Genomic DNA, 20,398 nt, shown 5'->3' on the forward strand with positions numbered 1-20,398 from the left:
ATTGTTTAATGCTTACTGATAAAGTTTATTTATAATAGATACAAGAATTATATTATACATCATATTTACAAAAGAAAAATATGTTTTGATCGCTGTTTTCCTGACACTTGAATCTTGCAATTTAAAGGAATTCATGACATGCCAACAATAGGCTGTTGAATTCGTTATTTCTAAGGCTTCTACATTTCACGACTTCCAACAACAAATTTGTGAGAAATTCTGTGTGAGGTTCAGATTGAAAAAACCAGGTTAAATACTGACTTTAGGTGAAAAATTACATATTTTAAAAATCATCAAGAACAAACTTACTAACTTAACTTTACTTGGTGGTAGGGCTTTGTGCTAGCCCGTCTGAGTAGGTACCACCCACTCATCAGTTATTCTACCGCCAAATAACAGTACTCAGTATTGTTGTGCTTCGGTTTGAAGGGTGAGTGAGCCAGTGTAACTACAGGCACAAGGGACATACCATCTTAGTTCCCAAGGTTGGTGGCACATTGACGATGTAAGCAATAGTTAATATTTCTTTCAGCGTCATTGTCTATTGGTGATGGTGACCACTTACCATCAGGTGGCCCAAATGCTCGTCCGCCAACCTATAACATAAAAAAAAACAAAAGTGATAATTATAACATATACATTTCTATCATCAGCTTGTAATAAATTTATTTTACGAAAAATTTACATTCTATATTCTCATAGCAACTTAAAATAATGACGCCCTTCTGAGCTTTCCGCCCACGCAGCCATTTAACGGCGACTACACAAATGCGTTGGATTATAATTGAAATGTGTACCCAAACTTACTGTACGTACTATATTGAGTACTAAGAAGGTTTCTTGCAAGAATAAATTAAAATACACACTGCCCTTCAAAAAACGTTTCGAAAAGACCATTCTGTGTTGCAGATGTTCATGGACGGTGGTAGTCACTTTCCATAAGGCGAGCCTTCTGCTCCATTGCCAACTAACAAATAACAATTATAAAAAATAAATAAAAAAGAATAGACTTACGCTACGCCACGCTCCAAGACTGACTAGGGACGTGCGGAAACATCGATTTGTGTATCGTGTCGTATTTATTTAATGGTTTTTATCTGATATTTAAATTAAGATTTTGTCGACCTTTTCCTTATGAGTACACTCATTCACTGTTGGACATATTATTCCTATCAAACGTCAAATCTGACATGACGGATATCATTTCTAAAACTTTTATATTTATATACATAATAAACATATTTGTGTTTCTATCTTCTATGCGTTCCTAATTCTATTCAAACTGCTGTTCTGTGTACATAATAGCTATATAATACCTAGCTATACCACAATAAATACTATGTGTACTTGGAAATATCTATATAATAACCAGCTATGTACTAATATCATAAATACGAAAGTATAACTGTCTGCCTATCAGTCGGTCTATTGAAACGAATTTTATGACATTTGGCATTTGGCATAAAGATTGAACCACAAGGAAGGACGTAAGGGTACAAGGGTTTAATGCATAAAATTTAGAAATCCCCTAAAACGTGGGTATGGGCAAACACTAAACTGACTCAAATAAAGTCGTATACTATGCAACTTCTCATGCTCGCTTGCGCAACAAATTAAACTGATCACTATAATTTGATACCGCTGTCTCTCTGGTGCGAGACAACGCAACGCTAAATACAATAACATATTACTTTTAAAACAACGCAATTAATAGTTTGTAGCGAAATCATCCATCCATCAAATCTGATTAGCGATCAGATACAATACACATTGTCTAATTCTAATCTAGGGTTGTCGAAATTTAGAAATGAACTACGCGTCTCGGGTCGTCACAGATAGTCTTATTTCTTTAAACTTTTCTGTAATATAATATCAATTTATTTTTACATTTAAACCTTTCCCTTGAATTGCTCTGTTAATTGATGAAAGCCACATCAAAATCCGTCGCGTAGCTTAAAAGACAAGCGTACTCGTAACGTGACTCAATTATTTTTTTCTACATTCTCCATTTTTATTACGAAGCAAGAAATTCCTTGACTAAAGTCAATACTGGTACGAGTTTGACTGCCCTTTAAAACGACCATTTACTTCATCTGATTATTTTTTATAACCAAAATGAGAATTTACTCTGATCGAATATCTAATTTTCGTTAAAGGTATTTGACCTAATATAGTTTCCATCCTCTGATTTATTGTCATCCTTTAACTGAAATATTTTGTGATATAAAACCTCCTTGTTAATATATACTATACTAATAGTCGCCCGCGGCTTCGCTAGCGTTTTAGAATGTTATGTGTCATGTGTTAAGCAAAATAGTTAATGTCCTTTCTTGGACATCAAGTTTGCTTCGTATGCAAATTTCATCCAATTCGGTTTAGCGGTTTGGTCGTGAAAGAACGATAGGCAGACAGATACTTTCACGTTTATAATATAATAGATAAGCCACAAGCAGGATAAAGTAATGATAATTAAAAAATAGAAAAAATATAAAATGAATTATTAGTGAAATCTTAACTTTCAAAGTTGAGTCTCATCAAAATTTTACTGTTAAAATCATTTTGTGCAACCTTAGTGAAACCCTTCAAATTTGTTGTGTAATATGACTGAGAGATTGTATAGTTTTAAAATGCTCAATTAATTAATAGTTTGCTCAATTTATGATCAATCTTTTGTGAAGTCAAGGTTATATGGCAATAATAGTCAAGTATTACTAATTATTATAAACTTTAAATATAATGCAATAGTTACTATTCATAGAATATTAAAAAGCATCGTCAGTATTTGAACCTTTATTAATAGTATTAATAACGTACATATATTAAAAAATTGTATAATATAATATTTTACCTTCATTAATAATATTAATCATATTTTTTTATATTTCTCTCAAGATAAAGAAATGCAAGTTTTAAAGTAAATAGACTTCATCAGGTAAGCAGTACAGTAGCGCAATTCTGTAAAAATCTATTCTCACTCGTATGTATGTCATGTTGTCATTTTCGTTAGTGAAAAATAATTATGAAAATTAAATAAATGTTACAGTATACGTATGTATAAGAAGTACACTTAAATATTTTGATTTGGAGTCATAAAAGCGCATTAATATTTGTATACTAAAATGAAAAGTCGTAATTTTTAGTTATAGTTGTCTTTCGTCTTTCCTTGGGGCTGAATATTCCTTTATAAAGAACGTTATCAAATTCGGTTCAATAAGAGTGTTAGGCAAAAACTGTCATTTCAATATCGCGTGCATATTAACCGATGATCGCGAGTTCAAACCCAGGCAAGCACCGCTGTTTCATGTGCTTAATTTGTTTTTATAATTCATCTCGTGCTCAGCGGTGAAGGAAAACATCGTGAGGAAACCTGCATGTGACAAATTTCGTAGTAATTCTGCCAGACGTGTATTCCGCCAACACGCATTGGAACAGCGTGGTGGAATATGTTCCAAACCTTCTCCTCAAAGGGAATGGAGGCCTTTAGCCCAGCAGTGGGAATTTGCAGGCTGTTGTTGCAATATCATCTGGCAATTCGATAAACAACTTTTCTTAAGATAAATAAATATATATTTTTTAATATAAAATTTTCATATAAGGTTGTACGTAAAATGTGTTTAAAAGCCTGATTCCCTCGCATCGTTTATTTCACGACACGGATGAAGTAAATTGTAAGTCCCCGTTAAGTGAACACTTTCACATAATATATTCTCTTCGTACATAATACTATGTCTTAGAAACTTAGAAAGCTGCGCTCTGGACAGCGTAGGTGTGGTTCTGATGGCCATTTTGAAATTTCAAAGCTAGGACATGAGAAATAGCTGAAGCTGTCAGTAAGAATGATTTATTAATTAACTAACTTCTAGTACTAACTAACTAGAGCCGGATTGCCCAGTTACCTTAGCAAGCATTGAATTCTCGTATGCTTAATTTGTGCATATAATTCGTCTCATGTTCGGTAGTGAAGGAATACATCGTGAGGAAAAACATTAGTTGAATGAAAATGTCACTTGTGTCTCCAACGCGCGTTTGGACAGTGTGCTCTCTAAGAGAGTTCTAAGGGACCCAGCAATGGAAAAGCACTCCCAACTTTCAGACTCTGACCAACAGGTCAGGTCGTATATCGTTTTGTTGATTCTAATTAGCAAATTTTATTTAATAATTTAATTTGCACATACCACCAAGTCGAAGTCTTAGTTACTACCATGTAAATCAGACATGATCAGAAAGAGTTCAGACCTGTTTTCCGAAACACGGGATAACCTTCCAAGTTCCAAACTCAGTAGAAAAACCCAATAACTATTTATGGCCTCAGGATCAGTAGGCTCAGCAGTCAAATAGATAACATAACAGACGATAGGAAGAAACGCCAAAGCAGTAAATTTGTCCATTTGGAAAATGAGGTTTACTAACTTAACTTTAAGCCTCAATTTCCACCAATACTATTTTGGCACTTAAGCTTTTCTTATTGCATTGAATATATATTTAATCTGATTAATAAATATTGTTTGCTATTTTAAATTCGATGGTATACAATGATAATATACATTACAAAAACTATATCGCAATGTTACATGTAATTTGGCGGATTGTTGATGTAATCGATACCTACTATAATTGGAATTATTTCGTATTAATAATCGATGTTTTGAATCTTAACCACTGTGTTTTGTATGCCTATATAATGTACAGTCAGACTAAGAAAACCTTCACAAGTTTTCAAATTCATTCTTTTATCAAATCTTAAACTCTTAGTACCTTTTGAATCTGAACATCAAATCATTGCGACGCAATATGTCATTCTCGATCGGTAAAGCACATTATCGCTCATACTGAGCACACGAAAATAGATCTTAAGGTGACGAGCCTTTTCTTACCCAAACTGTACAACCTGGTAGACGTTGTTTGTCTGTATATAAATACCAATTGTTATAACGGTTGAATGGTATAGCAATTGATGCTTACGCCGTTGAGCCTCGAATCAGAACGAAGTGGGTTATATAAATTCCTACTTCAAGACAAACACAAAAACACACATTTGTGCTAATTTCGCGTCAAAATATATAAATCTCAAAGATATACACTACCATATACATACGTATATGTACAGATAGATATAAGAAACAAGTCATCGAATTCAAAAGTTACATACATAAATTTTCAGAATCAAATTAAAATCTTACATAGAAAAGTAGAACTTTGGAGCACCAAAGTTCTACTTTTCTAGTCATACTTTGCATTAAGGGAAAAAAAAAGTTTTATGTCATTAATAGGGCAGAAAATTTTATAAATAAAAGACAAAAAGTCGATAGCCAAAAATATGTGATAAATAATAAATGAAATAGAAACGTAAGTGTCGTCCCTACTTTTATATGTTCTATCTTATTTACCCCAAAATTTAAAAATCGAATACCGTTGTTTTTTTGCACTAGATAACAAGTTCATAAAGCTAACCATTCCTTGTGTTTTTTTTTACACTGGCTCAAAAACACAACTGTACAAAGATTTACTGCTTGGCGGTAATACTTGGCGTACAACATTATATGAAAACTTTTTTTATTAAAAAAAAATATATTTATTTTACTTCAGAAAAGTTGTTTATCAAATTTCCAGATAGTATTGAAATTACAGCTTTTGACTGTTTATTGAACCGAGTGTATAAGTGGTACCTAACTAGATGACGGATGGTTAAAGTTATTTCTTTATTACAATTGATGTTTACAGCCGGCCTTATTTGAATCGAAAGCGCTTGTAAATGGCTAATTGACTTAGTGTTGAACACGCAACACTCGATCCCGGTAACGCGAGACATCATTATTCATGTAATCGCCAAGCAACTGATCAATTAGACTTGCATACAAATTAAACAAACATCAGCGAATACAATCGTATGCGAGCCGCGATTTCTTCAATGGAAAGTGCATTTGAATTGCTATTCGATAGACTCGCTTTGTTATCGAAATGTTTATATATTTCGATGATGAGAATACAATTCTTAATATAGCATATATTTGTTTTAAGGACTTTGTATTAGTAAGGTCAATCCTTGTTTGTCTTGATGTAAAGTAAAGTAAAGTAACAGCCTGAAAATTACCCACTTCTAAGCTAAGGCCTTCTCTCCCATTAACATATTCTTACACGCTGTTCCAATGCAAAATTAGACGTATGCAGATTTCCTCACGATGTTTTCCTTCACCGCCGAGTACGAGATGTATTATAAACACAAATTAAGCACATATATATTGTGGTGCTTGCCTGGGTTTGAACCCGAAATCGTCAATTAAGATGCACGCGTTCTAACCACTGGGCCATATCAGCTCTCAGATGAGCTATAAAGAGAGGAAATTGAAGGATAATCACATTTCCTTCACACTTAAAGGTGGTCGATTTTAGTGAATTTCTTAATTAAGTTTATGCTGAACGGCATTTGCTGGGTCAGCATATTGATTGACTAAAAAACATTACTGGAAAGTATATCTAACAAGATAAACCGAATTGAATTGTAGCTACTGACTTTCTTACTGGTTATTCTCTGTAGAATCTACATTCCGAACCGGTGGTAGCTTCACTTAATTAAGTTTGTTAAAACATTCAAAAGGTGTACTTCAATAAATTATATTTTGATTTTGATTTTGTAAAGTATGTAAAATATTGGAATTGTGCAATACGGTCTGTATGAAATACCTATTCTATTTTAACACAATTTTATTGGGAGGATTTATATTTCAGCGTGTTTTTATGAGTTTATTTAATCCGTTAGGAATAAAATGTACAAGTTAAACAAACATCGGTTTCCGTTTCAGATTTTATTTCTTCTAAATAAAATTATAAATACGAAAGTTTGTTCAAACGTTTTGTAACTCAACAACAGAATAACTAGAAACTAAAGGAAACCATAGAAATATATAGAAGACGAATAAAATAGATAATTAAAACTGTAACATAATTTTAAATGCATATAAGACTAAGACGAATTTGCTCTAGTTGTAATTATTCTTTATCCTTATCTTCCTGTACTTATAATAATATTGTAAGAAAGAGATACAGGATCGTTTGATGATTCGTTGTTTACCCAGCGCTGTAGAAAATTAAAGCCTTTTAAAACGTCAACGCGCTTCTAACCATGAAATCTTAGATGCTCTGTCTCTTGTGCTCGCAATTTCACTCGGTCATTCACCCTTTACAGCAACATTTTATATTAATATGTAATGTGTTTGACAGTAGAACAGCTGACGATACCACTTAAACATATGAGCTCGGTTAAAGACGCGTCAGATTAAAAGCCACTGAATGTCTTAATGTTGAGCAAAAGTCACTCCTTTCGTGTCATTTCATCCGATATAACCAAGTATCCTCATTATGTTCACTGAGTATGACATTACTTATGAACACGAATTAAGCACTTGTAAATTAAATGGTGCTTGCCAGGGCTTTACATAGAATTTAAGTGTAACTTGTACTACAATAGTTTTTTATATAAAAAAATCAAAAGACCTTACACACTGGCTGGCATTAAAAATAAAAAATACATTCAAGTAAATTTCTTTGTTATATGTAAGTTTTTAAAACAGAAAAAATTAAAAGATAGTCCCTCGTCCAAATCAAACTATCACATATTCTGTGTACCACTTGATCAACAAATGAGCAAAAGCTCTTCAAAAATAAGGTCTATAGTCTTCTTATGAGCAGCCACACAGCAAAACCCTTGAAAACTTCGATGGGCGACGATACTTACTGAACTGCGCTTGCTGGCTGTTCCATATAAAAATCATTTTTGTCAACGTCAGCTAAAGAAACACTTTAAAGCTATGTAACAAAGACACTTGACGCTCAGCTCGATTGTGTTATATTGGAAACCAATAAAAAACGATAATTCAATGCGTGTCCTCTCGTGTATAATAAAACATTCTGCACTTTCATGCGTATTTATTATCCTCGAAAATCGTACAATTCGAAATGTCAAATTTTAAATTTCATTATACGTCAAAATATCTACCACCGGGTATAAAAATTACTTGAAAGAAAGCTATGTACCGTGTTATAAATATGCACAAAATATCACATATTGACAGATTGCGTACAAGAAATGATTGGATTCCAACCGCACTCAATATTACTGTTATCACTATTACATATATTGTGTCCTATATCACGATCGAGTTTACGATCTAATTACGAGATTACGGAATAAATCTATAATTTCAACTCAATATTTTTGTATTATCTATGTTAAATGAAATTACACGACTATAAGCAACGCTATCGTCATTATGAATTCTAACACAATTTCACATGAAACGAGCAACAAAAACAGTGCTTCTCATTATTATCAAGCGTAGTGTCAGTTATTTTTTGTATTAACTTCTTGACCTGAATCTAATTAATCTGAATCGAAATTGATCAGTGGTTAGGAATGAATTATATCAGGGCTGTCAAAAGAACTCCCTCAGTTGACTGCCGAGACTATATATTATAGTATATCAGAACATCTTCATTTACTGAAGTACTAAGTGATAATGAATGAATGAATGAAGGAATTATACTTTATTGCACACCACAAACAAAAAACAAAAAAAAAGCAACTCAAAATTAATAAAATACAAAAAAAGAGAGGTAACTATATATTTCACATTTTTTAACATTAAATTTCGATAATTTTAAAACTATTCCGTATTAAAAAATTAAGCAATAATTTCAAAGTACAAAAGATATTAAGAACAAATAAAACAATTTAATTATATATGATTTTTTTAACTTTTTGTATGTTGTTTATTTTTTTATAAAATTGACAGCCCTATAACAAAAAAATGATAGAACATCGTGTCGGCGAATGTCTAGCGAGAGTGATCTCATTCACGATCAGGATGATTCGATACAAAATTGCATATTATCTTGTCGATGGGTCACTCGATAACAACATCAACCGATTATTCGATCACTAGGTTTTAAGGTTAACAGCCTGAGTGATGTGAACTTATCGATGATAATTTATCGACATCTAACTTTTATTCAACATCATGTAATTAAAAAGATTACTATCTGTAATATAATATTAATTAAATACCACAGATTCATAAATTTTCTTATCGTATCAATCGAAATGAATTAGATTCGACAAAAACGTGTGAACCGGTAATCGATTCTTTTATTGCTTAAACGTATGCAATATCGACAATCGAATTCCTATCAAAACAGTGGACTGTATAGGTCAATATCGCTACCAAACCGCAAATTACTTGCTCAAGGTTATCACAAAAGGTCAATAATATTATACAATCCATTCCTTTGTTGCAGGTCGACCTACAAATCTTATGGTGGTTCGACGAATATGACATGAAGTTGGGTTATGATGTGCAAGATGCCGCGCAGTTGAATTAAAAAATGTTCCTGTGTGTGTGACAAATCAAAAATGGCAAATAAAGTAAAAAACAACCACTACGTGGCGACGCACCGTTCGGGGATCGATTCTCCCTCGTCGGGGGGTTACTTGCATCGTTCTTCGAGGGATGAAAACGACAGCCACCGAGCGCCCTCTGAGAGGACGCTTTCAGAATATACGGTAAGTACACGTCTATTTCAATATTCAGATCTAAACGTTTATGTCGTACTAAACTTCGGACACGACAACCGAAATGATACTACAAAAGATGATGGAGCCAAAATAGTATGAATAAGCAAAGATACAATCCCTATTCCTTAATTCTCATGATCCAATAGGAGCCCTAGCGCTTGGAGAGTCCAGGAGAACCAAATGCTTTACCAAAACACTTTCCATGATACAAGAATGTAAATACTGCAAAGAGACATAAAAGCTTAACTGTCAAGGTTATTAGCGCTTTGACGTGATGTAATAGTTAATATTTTTTACAGCACTAATTTATATGCTCGTGGTAGCTTCACTTAATTGTTAAATGACGATTCAAAAGTGCTTGTAAAAGCCCACTTGAATAAAGTTTATTTTGATTTTTGATTTTCTTGGTGACCATAGAAATAAGTGCTTTAAAAAATATTTTTAGGTAAAGCCACAATTTTTCTTCGCACGCTTTGAACCCAGGACCTCTAAGCTATCTATTAAAGTAAGTTAGTTAATGGGCATTTTCGCCAAAATGTCTACCAACCCACTCAATGGGATGTCCCGTGCAATAGGTCCAAAAAACTAACGTTTTTTATGACTTTGTAAGTGTCGTGTTATTATTAAATGGTTTCAAATTACTAAAGTTTTCTTTTTTATTATGTTGTTTGGTGAGAAACTTACAACAAAGTAATAAAACTAAACTCAGAAATGTGACATCCTATGTCTCCCAGTACTGTCCCCTTTTAGAAAGTCGGCCTAGTATACACTTTTTCTTTGGGATTTTGCTACTTATAACATATTTCAAACATTTTAGATAATGTAAGATCAGATTTAGTTTTAACGTAATGCTAACACTTTATACACTTAAATACAATATTTTAATATTTTAATGTTTATATCATGTCCCCTCGTTTTTGTCAACTGGACATGTCCATGCACCGTGACTTTAAATGATATTTAATTTTGTACTGACTTTTTTCTACCACTCTCCGACTTTTTATCTAAATAGCAACCCCAAATCGAACTGGTAACATTAGCAGCCATTTTGAATGTCAGTATTTGTTGTGTCAGTCTTGAGAGTGCACGTTTGGACCGGTAACGGACTTTTTGCAGAGCTTTTTCCATCATTGTCCGGTAAGTGTTTTACGTTTCTAAAATGATTTTTTGTAATGTTATGTTAAGGCAATGATAGTTTCACGTGACGAAATTATTTGTAGATTTTGGTAAACAAGAACAATTCAGTTATCAAAATGTTTTTGAGGTATGAAAATTAATCTTAAGAAGCTAAGGTGTGGTACCGTTACGTCCTGTCCATTACCAAATGGCTGGTAACGTATAGCCAGACCAAAATAGTAACGGGCAGGACAGTATTGGTATGTGGGTACACTGAGATAAATTCTTACTGAAATTACTAATAAAATTTGACTATTCCTTAATGTTATTTAGAGAATGGATTTTATGTTTAGGTATCAGAATGGCACTTACCGCCGCAGAAAAAATGCAACGGTACAGAGCACGCATAAAAAGTGATCCTCAAAAATATGAAGAGTATCGTAAGAAGGATATAGAAAGACTTAAACGTAAGCGAAAAAAGATTTCGGAATTAAATGCTACGGAAAAAAAAAGTCAGAGAGATCAGTGGGCAGAACAGAAACGTAAGCAACGTGCTAAAAAACAAAAACCGACTGCAACGGAAATCAAATTAAAAGAAGACGAGACTAAAGAATTAAATAAAAATGATAACAAGGCCGTAATTTCCAAAGTGAAATATTTAAGATCCAAGTGCTCTAAATTAAGCAGTGAGTCTAAGAAAAAAGAAGAACGGATAAAAAAACTTCAAACTTTATGCGAAAAACTGAAAAAAAGAAACTATAGATTAAAATTAGATGCAGAAAAACAGATCAAAAAGCGAGAGAGTATAATCCAAAAAATGATAGCACGAGAAGAAATTCTAGAAGATACAATGAAAAAAACTTACAACCTATGTGAACAACGCTCCCAAAAAGCAATACTAAAAAGATTAATTACAAATGCCAAAGTAAAATCTTACGTAGCCAAATTAATCGGCTTAAAAGGAAAAATCAAGAAACCGAAGCCGAAGAATGCTAGTCTTGTACCTGAGGAAATAGTCAAATTTTACGTCAGGGACGATGTTAGCCGCTGTACGGCTGGGAAAAAAGAATGTCGCACATATAACAAAGACAAACAGCAGATAAGGTATTTACTGAACACCATACAGAACCTCTATGAGAAGTATAAGAACGAAGGTGGAAAATATAAATTTACCACTTTCTATAAGTACAAACCATTTTATGTTTTGATACCACACTTAGGATCCAGAAATACATGCGTATGTGTTAAGCATAATAATATAGAACTGAAGTTATCATGTTTAAAAAAAAATTGTGTACTTGAAAACACCAATTTAAAAGAAATACTTGCAACACAAACATGTGACTTGAAATCTTTTGAATGCATGCATGGAAAATGCACGAAATGCAAAAATATTCCTGTTATATATGATGTGAATGTGCAATTAAATCAAAATGCTACCTGGTATCAATGGGAGACAATTAATCATAAGTACTCCAAAACAGAAGGATCAGTAACTACAGAAAAGATGACAAAGAAAACAGTGAAAGCAGAGAAAAACGGAACCATTAATAAGTTATTACAAGACTTTGAAAACGACCTCAAACCTTTCAAGAAACATTATTTCAATAATATTCACCAACAAGAAAAATACCAACATATAATAAATAATCTGAAAAAGAACGAAGCGGTGGTAATATGTGATTTCTCAGAGAATTATGAGACCAAATTAAGCGAAGAAATACAAAGTATGCATTTTGGTGCCTCCAAAGGCCAGATAACGCTACACACCGGAATGGTATACCTTCACGAGATGTCACAATCATTTTGTACTATATCCCATAACAACATGCACCAACCACCAGCTATTTGGGCACATTTACTGCCTGTACTAAAGATGATAAGGGATGAGTTTCAAGTAACAATTATACATTTCTTTTCTGATGGCCCCACGTCACAGTACAGGCAAAAAAATAACTTCTATTTGATTGATCTGTTCACTCAAACGATGGAACTCGAGTATGTGACATGGTCATTCTTCGAAAGTGGCCATGGTAAAGGAGTTGCCGATGGGATAGGTGGATCGGTAAAAAGAGCTTTAGATCGACAAGTTTGCTTTGGAAAAGATATTAGAGACGCTTCCGATGCTTACCATATTTTAAAGGCCTGTATGAAAACTGTGAAAGTCTGGTTAATCGAGGACAAGGTAATAAATAACATTGTTTCGATAATACCAAATAATATCACGACATTGGTGGGAACCATGCAAATTCATCAAGTAATTACAAAAGGAGACGGTATCTTGTACTACAGGGATATTAGTTGTTTCTGCTCAGAACTTAAAGGCGTATGCAGCTGCTTTGGCTTGAAAACTCACTGCGTCAGATCGATTACCGAAATTAAAGACATTTTACAACCAGTAACCTCGAACTTACCTGATAACGAAGTATCCTCACCGAAAATTACAGCAAGAACCTTGGATTTGCCTGTAGAAGACGTCTCCTCGGATATTACACCAGCCACCCGGTTATTAAATGAAGTTGATACAATGGGTATTGCGTCAGAAAACCTGAATTTGCCTTTTGATGCAGATTTAGATTTGATAGACGTTAATTTAATGCCTATACATATTTTACCTGACCCAAAGTCAAATTCTCCAGAAATAATCAAGACTGTGGCTGTTTTGCCAGATAATACCTATAAACCATATTATCCAGTACCAAATTCTACGAAGCACGATATATTAAGTAGCAAAAAGGAGGACAAACGTGTACCAAAAAAAATCACAAAGAGTAATGCAACTGTACCAAAAAAGAATATCAAATTCCTAACTTGTAGTGGCTGTGATTGTTCAATACTGAGCAAAAAGGCAAAATGTATGGCCTGCAATCATTTTTTCTGCGACGAGTGCGTTGGTGGGGTTTTAACTATTGATTACTTGTGTGATAAGTGCTTAGGAGACAGCGATTAAGGTAGTTAGGCTTACTTTCATACTGTTTTGTTAAGGGTAAAATGTTTTCATTAACTCTATATATGTTTTTACTTTTGCAGGTTGAACGAGCTACTCTTGTCAGGAATCAGGGTTCTGTTGAGAGTTGATTGCTGTTAGTAGTAAACTCCCAAAAATGGTTATTGTAGTGGATATCGACAAAATATTAACGAAGGAGGATCTACTGCAATATTATAACTATGGATTAAGGTGGCCATGGGACGAAACACATTTTATTATTACCAATAAGTGTCGCAACTGTGATGAATATGTTATACAAGGGTACAGACCATACCATTTTTGCCTACCAATGACCAAGAAAGATATTAAGGTACTGCTACAAGAAGTAAATTTTTGGTGTTATAATTGTGATTCTTCTATATATGATCATTATGTCACAGATGAATGTGAATATTGTATGAGTGATAGGTAATGCTAAACATTGCCTAGCCTACCTATAAAAAATGGATATACCTATATATTATTCTCAACTAGTGAAATTTAAGGTATAGCATTCAAACTTGGATATTTTTTATTAAAGCTACTTACTTGTTGATGTTGTTGTTGTAAGACTAGTTAATATATTTTATTGATAAGATTATCTGATTTAATAATGAAAACAGGTATTAAAAGACTTATTGTTTTAAAGATTTGAAACTGTTGTTTAATAGGTATTAGGGAAGACTGTTGTTTTATAGATAATAAGTACAAACAATTATTGTGCCATTTCAAAGTACCTTATTAGAATTATGTGCTACTTTCTATAATAACATAGGTATACGTAAACAATATTTTTAGTAGCAATTTGTTCGCTTGAAGAAATCGAAAAGAAAGTTCCTTTGTGTAAATAATTATTTTTGTAGAAGATTTGCTACAGTAGATTTATTTTTGTTCTTCTGTTTATGTTGAAAAACTGTGTTATATTGTTTTTTTGTTCTAATTAGGCCAATTGTATAAGATTGTTCACTGAAATGTCAAGATGTTGATTAGGTATATGATCTGTGGTAAACTTATGTGTCTTAGAAAACTTAAGTACTTTCAATTAATAATTAAAATTTGATATTGAAAAAATGTCTTTTTCTAAACCGGTGTGCCCTCAACTTTACTATGTCAGGACCGTTACTGGTTAGTCTGGTATACGTGACTGTCCCTCGAAAAGTAAAATAGTTTTTTACGATTTTTCTATACTTTCTTAAAATAATTTGAATATATTATTTAAACACTTTTAAAACAAATACATTTTTAGTTTAATGTTGGTATGGTATTCTAGATCGATCACTAGTTGTTAATGATTTAAAAAAGATACGTCCGCATTTTAGTAAAAGGTAACGGTTATGACAGTTTTTTTTCCAATAACTAATGCAAATCTTTCATACATTTAACTGAAATTTTGGGTTTTATTGATAGGCATATTAACAACAAATACACATCATTTGAAGCCCGATCATAAATTCAATTTTATTTCTGGAGCAGTTTATTCTTCGGTTACGGTCATGACCAAAAATCGTACCTAAGTTACTATTTCTTTTTATATTATTTAAAATATGGGTTATAATGTAAAATAAATACATTTCTAGAAAAATATATTAAATTTATCTCACAAATAAACCTACAATTAGCAAAAATATTAAAGTAAACATTTTAATGTCATTTTCAAATAGATCTAGCAGTTAAAAAAAAAACGCCCTAATAACAATTTAAACAGCAATACTTTCTGCCACTGAGATTGCAGGCATTATATACAGAACTTCTCAATTCTTATTATATAGTAAGCGTTTCATTAACAGTGTAAGAAAAACTTCGAAATTTTTTATAACTAAAAATCATTAAGAAATTAAGAAGATAAATCAATCGTGACAAATTATTTCATTATTAATATAAAACCTTACACTCATTTAATAAAAACTTCACAAATGTTATATTTGTATAAATTCCACGAAAACAACTATTAAAACAAAAGAAACAATAACAAAACACAGCACTCGTTAATTTTACGCATGTATAACATGCTCGACGAAGCACGCGAAAACAATTCAGAACAAAACACGAATCAATTATAATTAACTACCAATAACGCCTTGAAATCGACGCTTAAATAGTAAACTTGTATTTAATTAACACGAAGAAAGTACCACACTTTTATGAATGTGAAATATTGTATGTTTTTTACCGAGTCACGTAAATACGGTTTAAATTAAATTTGGAATAGAGATAATTTATAAGGTTGCCTGTAAAATAATGGCTCAATTTTAAATTCAAGTACGAAATGGTTATATCAATGATGTTCTAGTAAACAGATATGTCATTAACGCGCAAAAAGTGAAGACTAGAAAACGTCCTAATTGGGACGTTTGCCTTCATCAGTCGTTTTCATCCTAATTATGCCAGTAATACGTGATATCATAATTATGTAGTAATACGTTTTGCGTTATTAAAACATCTAGTTATCCCTTTCACTTATTGTTTTCATCAAGCTATTATTTTTACTTTTAACGAAATGTAAATATAAACTAAAATAAACGGTCCCCGGCGCGGTACGCTTTTTTCTGTTGTTTAGTATGGATGTGATGTGATGGACTTTTTACTTTTTTTTAATTTTGTTTTAAAATTTTTAGGTGCAATGGTTCAGCAATTTAAAAAAAACGTCAAATAACAAAAGTTAATGATTCTTATTTCGGTCAGTATTTCATTAAAAATGCGATAAGTACGTCTAATTACTAAACGAAAGCTAGTTTGACAATGAACGCATCACATCTTATGATAATTCCATTTGCGTTCCGTCGCGTTGACGCAAAGCGATTTACTTTACATAATCAATACGTCCGCAATCCGACACACAATTAAATTAAATCCATATACGTTTATAGAAACTATTCCTTTGTTAAACATTATCAACCTCTTTTTAGTATCTTGTCATCCAAATACTCGTGAGAAAAAATTTCAAGATAAACAATCATATTAATGATTAGTGTTAAAATAATATGATACTTTATTAAGAAGGGTGAGTGAGCCAGTGTAACTACAGGCACAAGGTGCATAACATCTTAGTTTCCGAGGTTGGTAGCACATTGAAGATGTAAGGAATAGTTAATATTTCTTACAGCTTCATTGTCTTGGGTGATGGTGACCACTTACCATCAGGTAGCCCATATGCCAACCTATACCATAAAAAAATATATAACTGAAACAATACAAAATTTAGATCCTTAAAGAAACACTTTTATTTGTTATATAAACTTATTCATGAATCCAAAATAAATTTTATAATAATCTTTGCCTGAATACAATATTTAAATTTACAACCTTGTTAGAATTTAAACCAAAAACAGCCTATTAGTATTTAATCCGTCTTATTTTACAAACAAAATCACGTTGAAATACGTAACTAAGGAAATAGCAAACGCCACAAATCTATACACAGAATCAAACACGGGCGCACATCAAACGCATTTGGAACCGATTAAAATGGCATGAAAACATACAACGCAGCTGGAACGCTGGGCTCGTATTGACACGTGACGATTCCATAACAATCTAAGAAATAGACGCCAGCGATTTCACTAATCAAATTGTCTCATAATTTTGTCCTTTATTATTACTGTTTACCCGCATTGGAACAGCGTGGTGGAATATGTTCCAAACCTTCTCCTCAAAGGGAGAGGAGGCCTTTAGCCCAGCAGTGGGAATTTACAGGCTGTTGTTGTTATTACTGTTTTTACTATGAGAGTAAACCGCTTTGTTACGTAACGCGTCACATAGCAGACGTCGCGAAACGCACCTTGTTTTACCTTATTTGATCCCATTTGCGAAGTAAGCAAACCCTATCAATATCTGTACAATTCAAACTATTCAGTAAAAAATAGCTAGCACACTTTACAACTAATAGTTATCCTGTGAAATAACTCAAAAGTCCTTTCTGACAAAACAAAACGTCTCTTGGTAACTTATATTACAACGTAGTAACGTTGACTCTAACCTATCCTTTACTTTTCAAAAATCAAAATCTTTAGAATACTTTTATTTATCCTTATTCCTTTAATATTATACATATAATAAAAGTAGAGTGTCTGTTTGTAATATTCAAATAGCCCTGTTTTACTCGATGCATATGTATTTATACACGGTACACTGTCTATCTGTTTGATCCGGCTAATCTCTGGAACGGCTGGACCAATTTTGACGGGACTTTCACTGGCAGATAACTGGTATAATGGGGAGTAACTTAGGTTAAAATTTTTTGGTAAATTCAACGGCGTACAAGGTCGCGGGCACAGCTTGTATATGATATGTTCATTACATGAATATTAAATCTTTATATATATGTCTCCTTCTACCGTAACGAAAATACTCTTAACTATTCGATACGTCTAGACTCATAATTTAGCTTCAAGGATTTCATTAAGAAGTCTCACATATAAGGCATTAAATGATGTCGGAAAATAAGAGAATCATTTAAATTGTTTTGTATATTAAATTCTCTAATAGCGCTAATAAGAAAATCTATTATTTAAAATATTATTTAGGCGCATTCTATAGTTGCAATGAAACAGTAGCGTAGCTATCGTAGGGCCAGGTGGTGCAGTGCACCAGGGCCCCGGAGTTCAAGGGGTTCAACCTTAAGCTTCTGAAGCTAAAAAACCCTACCCTGTGCACAAGATTTCTTATTTGTTATCTATAATTTGAAAGAGTAATTATAGAAAAGAGGGATGAGGGCCCGATTCTTTTTCTATGCACCGGGGCCCTTCGTCGCCTAAATGAGTAAAACATGTATAAATATGTTCAAACTCTATTACTTTGATAGGGATAGCTGGGTTCAACTCACAACAAATTAGTAGGAACACCCTGATATGAATATGTAGTTGGTAATTTTACAATCCCGTCAGAAATAACGAAACGGATTACTTCGCCTGATATTTATGATAATGTAAGATTGCCTTCCTGTCATTTAATAACTTCGATAGTAAACATTGTAAGTGCTGTGTTGTGCACTGTATGTAGTATGTATGTAGTATGTATGTACGTATGTATGTAGTAACTTTTCTGCATATTTGGGAACTGTCCATTGAAAATAGCTATCATGCCCTTATCAGTCTGAGGAACTTCATCATCAAAATGAATTTATATACCACATCAGCGCGCTTTTCATTTATCAATAAATTGTTGCATTTTTATGTTAATATTTTACTTATTTACCTTAAATACACACAAGCTTAGCTTACAAGCTTATGTTTATTTCAAATTGGCAACACAAATCCCAAATCACCAAAAGGTCTTTGTACACATCTGCCTTTCTGTCAAATCTACATAAATATGTCTTTAAGTTTTTTAATATATACGTGGATAAATCTCTGCACAAAAGATTATTTTTTAATGTAAAAGAATAACAGAGAAATATATAGTCTCTAGTCGCGGCTTCGCTCGTATTTGTAGCGCGCAGGGGGTGGGGAAGTTCTGGCGGTGGTGGAGCTATATAAGATATAAAATTTCATGATAAACATAGTAAGTACAAAACTAAATCGCGAAACTAAACAAATTAAAAAGTGACGTTATTTATAAAATTCGTCAGAACTAGACCGGATTTCAGAAGCACCATCACATTTCAACGAATTATTTTAGCAAAAATAATAACTTGTCGTAAAATTTCCAAACGTAACTAAAACGTAAACGTAAATGTCAAATGTCCACGGTTTATGGAATTAATGTAATGAAATAATATTCGGTTTTGAACGTAAAATACATTCGCGTATGTTATACACCAATCATAAAATCAACAACCTTTACACGCCGATGTTTGTATTGTTGTTCGAGTCGCTCCTATTTCGACGTCGTAACAACGTTTATTGCAAATTAAGCGGTCATAACCCGTTCTATTACGAGCCGGTCGCTTTCGCAAAATTCACGATTTTAATTGAATATTCTTACACATTTAAAGTCCTATATTACTACAATAACATTTTATTTTGTTTTTCACCATTATGTACCGTGTAATTATGGTACTGTTTATTTTATAGAACCTTTGGAACTGAAGTCATTGCTTAAGCAAAATGACCCCTATTATTAGCGCCATTAGGTTTTGAAATTAAAATAGCCATTATGCTGATGCTTATTATTCTTAATTTTTAGATGATAGACGAGAGGACACGTTCCCCCTCCGGTGGTGAGCATAGGAATGGTCGACGGCATCCCACCAATGGATCACCACGGGACTCCGGCTCAGAGGTCTACGTCACTAGCGCCGCCTACCGACCGCCCTCTGAAATTAGGTAAGAACGACCTAATTATACGGATAATTATGAAACCAGCACAATGTCCGATTTAAAAGCCCTCATGTCCTGGTTCCAATAACTCTGCCCAAGTAATCTATACTAATGGTAGGTCCACACGACACAGACTTGACACAGAATTCTATTGAATTTGTCTTTGCAACTTAGCGACGTTTACAAAAGTAGGTTTATTGGAAAAGTCTGAACTTTGTATGAAAAAGTCGAAAATAATTGAAGTCTTACCTTTTATAACATTTTCCCCGTCTCTAGTTATAAGTATTCGAACCGAGCTTTGCAGGGACACTGCTAAGAAAATTATTTGATATACTCTGCATCCTCGAAACAAAAAGTCGGAGGTAATGAAAATTCCGTTCAGACATTCTTGGGATAGACTTTCTTACTCAGAATTGTAAGACGTCCGTGCCGAGTCCGTGTCGTGTGGGCTTGCCATAAAATTATAAATGCGAAAGTAACTCTGTCGGT

At 33.0% G+C, this 20,398-nt stretch overlaps 2 protein-coding genes across 2 annotated transcripts in view; both read left to right on the forward strand.

Moving 5' to 3' along the window:
* LOC124536219 overlaps positions 1 to 20,398 on the forward strand; it is a 135,040-nt gene that overhangs the window by 99,175 nt on the left and 15,467 nt on the right. Inside the window, exons 2-3 of the mRNA XM_047112708.1 lie at positions 9,292 to 9,556; positions 19,776 to 19,915. Coding sequence (XP_046968664.1) covers positions 9,407 to 9,556; positions 19,776 to 19,915 — 290 coding nt within the window. The 5' untranslated portion in view covers positions 9,292 to 9,406. The remainder of the gene's footprint in view (positions 1 to 9,291; positions 9,557 to 19,775; positions 19,916 to 20,398) is intronic.
* Positions 11,678 to 14,797, forward strand: LOC124536218. The gene is made up of 2 exons (XM_047112707.1): positions 11,678 to 13,635; positions 13,715 to 14,797. Exon 1 carries the CDS (start codon positions 12,048 to 12,050, stop codon positions 13,632 to 13,634), a length of 1,587 nt encoding a protein of 528 aa, XP_046968663.1. The 5' UTR covers positions 11,678 to 12,047; the 3' UTR covers position 13,635; positions 13,715 to 14,797.

This window comes from Vanessa cardui, chromosome 16 (assembly GCF_905220365.1).
Source record: "Vanessa cardui chromosome 16, ilVanCard2.1, whole genome shotgun sequence".
Taxonomy (NCBI): domain Eukaryota; kingdom Metazoa; phylum Arthropoda; class Insecta; order Lepidoptera; family Nymphalidae; genus Vanessa; species Vanessa cardui.